The 3,732-nt window shown below is 33.4% G+C and overlaps 1 protein-coding gene across 1 annotated transcript; it reads right to left on the bottom strand.

The window, feature by feature from the left end:
* Positions 1–1,516: 1,516 nt before the first annotated feature.
* LOC100014039 (small integral membrane protein 15-like) lies at positions 1,517–3,284 on the bottom strand. Its single transcript, XM_007486827.3, has one exon. It carries the CDS (start codon positions 3,149–3,151, stop codon positions 2,927–2,929), a length of 225 nt encoding a protein of 74 aa, XP_007486889.1. The 5' UTR covers positions 3,152–3,284; the 3' UTR covers positions 1,517–2,926.
* Positions 3,285–3,732: the final 448 nt, after the last annotated feature.

Here is a 3,732-nt window from a genome sequence, read left to right as displayed (position 1 = left end):
GTGTCCCCAGTGTACTGTAATTTCTAAGTTCTCCATATCACAAATAGGGTACACACTCAGCTTGGGAGAAGACTCTGTGATTCCCCCAAGGCTATGAAACAATCTTAGAAAGGAGAACAAAAGTTAAAGGACTTCTAGAACAGGCACTCGTCTGTCATTTATTTTCCTGTTTACTTCTTTACTCTAGTTTATTTGTTTATCCCTTACATAAAATCAACATATAGCATTTTAAAGTAATGGAAAACTACAGATCTCTAATGTAATAATGAACAGATGAACAAACTATTATAGTTTATAAATTCACTTGAAGGCTAGAGCCTTTGTAGTTTTGATATTACCCTCTTCTATGCTTTTGAGGAATTAACATTAATTTCAATTAAAAGTTTTTTGAAAAATATTCAAATAATAATAGAAAAAGAAAACTATGCATTAGTTCCATTGTACTACACAAAACTCTATTATTTTCTTCAAGAGTATGGAAAAATGTGCTATCATTTGGGTACTCACTCTGTCATCTGTGCCCCATAATGCAAGGACTGTCACTGGGAGTATTAGACCCCTTTCTTGTACTTTCCTTATCTTAATGAATTGTTATTTAACATTTGACTCTATTCCTTTTCAACTTGTGACACTTTGCTTTCATTTGTCTACATGTTATTGTCAATTATTTAAAGAGATAACTTCTTAGCCCCCATTATATTGTTCTCTTCTTTTATTTTTTGTAAATTTGTTTTGACTTTTCAATTTCCATAAAGATAGAGGTGGATGGAGAGGTATTGACTGATAGAAAAATTGATAGATAAAGAGAGATATTTTATCAGATGATAAGAAATGAATTACATGTTAAGAGCATCATTATAAGTAAAATTTTTAGTCTAAGATCATTTTCAGTCCCCTCATCAGCCTCTAGTAGTTGGCAACTCAAAAGTTCATGAGTTCATCTCTTTCCTGTTCTTCTTTATAGGCAAACAGCAAGAGTTTTTTTGGGTTTTTTTGCCTATTGCTTTTAACTTGCAGGTAATTCTCCACAGTACCAATAACATTAATAACATAATTGTTAACATTTACATACAACTTGCTATATTCAAAATGCTGTGAAAAATGGCATGCTTCAATTTGTATTCAGCCTCTATCCATTAATTGTCCTAGATCCTTGCATTGTTGATAAGTTAAGACATGCACAGTTGATTATTGTATTCTATTGATGTTACAGTCTAACAAAGGTTTCCTGGTTCTCACTTCATTTTGCATCATTTATATATATTTTATAGGTCATTTTTTGTCATCATTATCATTTTATTCAACATTTCTTTTTTGTCTTAAAAAAGTATCAAATTTATTTATATTCCTAATTTATTTCTTAAATTAGAATTACTAGACTTTTAAAACTTTAAATTATTTCATTTAAAACTTTAAAAAGTTTAAACCTTAATTTTAAACTTTAAAAAACTTTAAATTCATTTAGGAGGAAAAAATGATCATAACAATTAAATAGTCATAAAAGCATACAAGAAGGTTAAATCAATCAAACAATCCTTTTTTCAAAAGAGAAGTCTTATTTTAGCTTTTTGATTAAAAACAATTAACTTGTTTTCATTCCCATTTAGTTTACATATCAGGGTGTTTTTTTTTTTTTCCATTCTACCAGCACATATAAAAATGGGTTTTATTTTGGCTTAGGGGCCTGTTTTTAAGATTCCTCAGGAAACTGCCCTTTAATGTGGAGTTATCTGAACCTATGGGTACACTGGATCTGTTATCACACAGGTTAAAATAATCGATTAAAAAAAAGGTACGTATTTGAAGAATCATCAGACAAAACATTTTATCAATTCACTGTTATGTACAATAAGAACATGAATAAGTCAGATCCCAGTAAGTCTGGCACATTGATAGCAATTGTAAATTCTCCTCTGCAGGTGATTCCTAAGGTGGATAGCAGTGTTCATAACTGCACATAGTTCTATTTGCACAATATATAATATGCTATGCAATTAAAAAAGAAAGCAGGGGACAATTCTATAGTGTATTAAAATTAATCAAATATGAAATGTCTTACAATCACATTGCCAGAATCTTTCAAGTGTAGCTGACATTAACAATGCAAAAATGATCCAGATTTGCTTTTGCTCTCAAAAATGATTCCATATTAAGGAAACGATTGTGAATAAGAGCTGTATGGTAGCATAATAAAGACATGCATAATCAGAAAAGGAGGTAGGCTAGTTTAAGAGTGAGAATGGGACAAGACAGATAGCCCAAGGACCAATATTAAAAGAACTAGAGGAAGACACCCACTGGGTGGCTCCTCTCAAAGAAATATGGAATGACATCAACAACCATTGCAAAGGATGAGGAAAACAGGCAAGGGATATAAACTGTACTGGTAGAGCAAGTACACACCCCAATGAATCATAAATCTATTGAAGGGTCACAAAACAATGGTCTAAAAAAATAACTGAAGAATATATTTCTCATCCCCCTAAAAGAGAAAAAAAATTGATTTTCAATATTCCAAATCTTTGTCCACAAACAGGATCCCAAACTTAAGGTGTTATGAGATTATCATTCATATTCTTAAATCATTTTCATTTCTAACATAAGATTCACTTAAGAGCATGGGCTACCAAAAAGCAATGGCAAACTTGAGTTATAAAGAATTTGCAGTATAAATGTTCATTTATACAGTAGCTGACAGGCACCAACAAACTTCTGTACCCAAGCTGAAAAAATTACTAGTTAAAGCATTGAGGTTAGAGTTTAAATTTTCTCACATGGCCAAATTTAGTTGGATAAGATAACACTGTTATAAAACACAACAAAAGCACCCTAGTGTTTCTTTGAAAACTGCATAATGTTGAATGATTTTTCTCTAACTGTAGACTCTTTCACTGAGAAGGGTTTTCTTCTTAACCTGATTTTTCTCTCAATCTTTCTTTAGCCGTTTGGCTTTTGCAATGTTTTCTTGACGTCTCTGTTTCTTCTTCTGCTCCTTTTCTCTGGCCTCAATTATTTTTGCCAGTTTCCAAGACAGTACTGCACTTGCTAGAAAAAGTGGAGTCAGAGCCAAAATCACTGTAGTAAGGAAGCCATATGGATCCTTTGCAGCCCACTCCACAACATACTCTGCCCAGGCTTTTACATCAATCATCTCCGTAGCTGTCCTTGGAAAAAGCCTTTCCAAAGACTTTACTGCAGGATCATTCCTGACACTTTTGAGGACCTTTAGGTTTTACACTTCTTTGCAGGACTCCAGCTCCCCCAGGCTCAGCTAACCGACCGGAAACGGGAAGAAGGAAGCCTGGGCTTCTTCCGCTCAGCCATAGAGTTGAGCGCAGGCGGGGCCAGGGGGCGGGGGTCAGGGCCAAGCTCTATTCAACATTTCTTAATGGTACAACACTATTCTATTAAAATCGTATGCCAAAAATAGTTCAACCATTCACCAATTGGTGGACATCTCTTTATTGCCAATTCTTTACGACAACAAAAAGAGCTGCTATTCTTCTTCTTCTTCTTCTTTTTTGGTAAAATTAGGTCCTTTTTTCTCTCTTTGAACTCTTTGGTGTACAGATGTAGTAAGGGTTTTGCTGTTTCTAATAGTATGCAGTTTTTGATGGCTTTTGGGGTATGTTTTTAAATAGCTCTCTAGAATAGTTGTATTACTTCAAAGTTTTACCAACAGTTTATTAGAGCTCCAATTTTGTCTACATCCCCTCCAACATTCATCATTAT

This window comes from Monodelphis domestica, chromosome 3 (assembly GCF_027887165.1).
Source record: "Monodelphis domestica isolate mMonDom1 chromosome 3, mMonDom1.pri, whole genome shotgun sequence".
Classification (NCBI taxonomy): Eukaryota; Metazoa; Chordata; class Mammalia; order Didelphimorphia; family Didelphidae; genus Monodelphis; species Monodelphis domestica.
The sequence above is the reverse complement of the archived record's forward strand: the minus strand, read 5'-3'. Positions and strand labels throughout refer to the sequence as shown.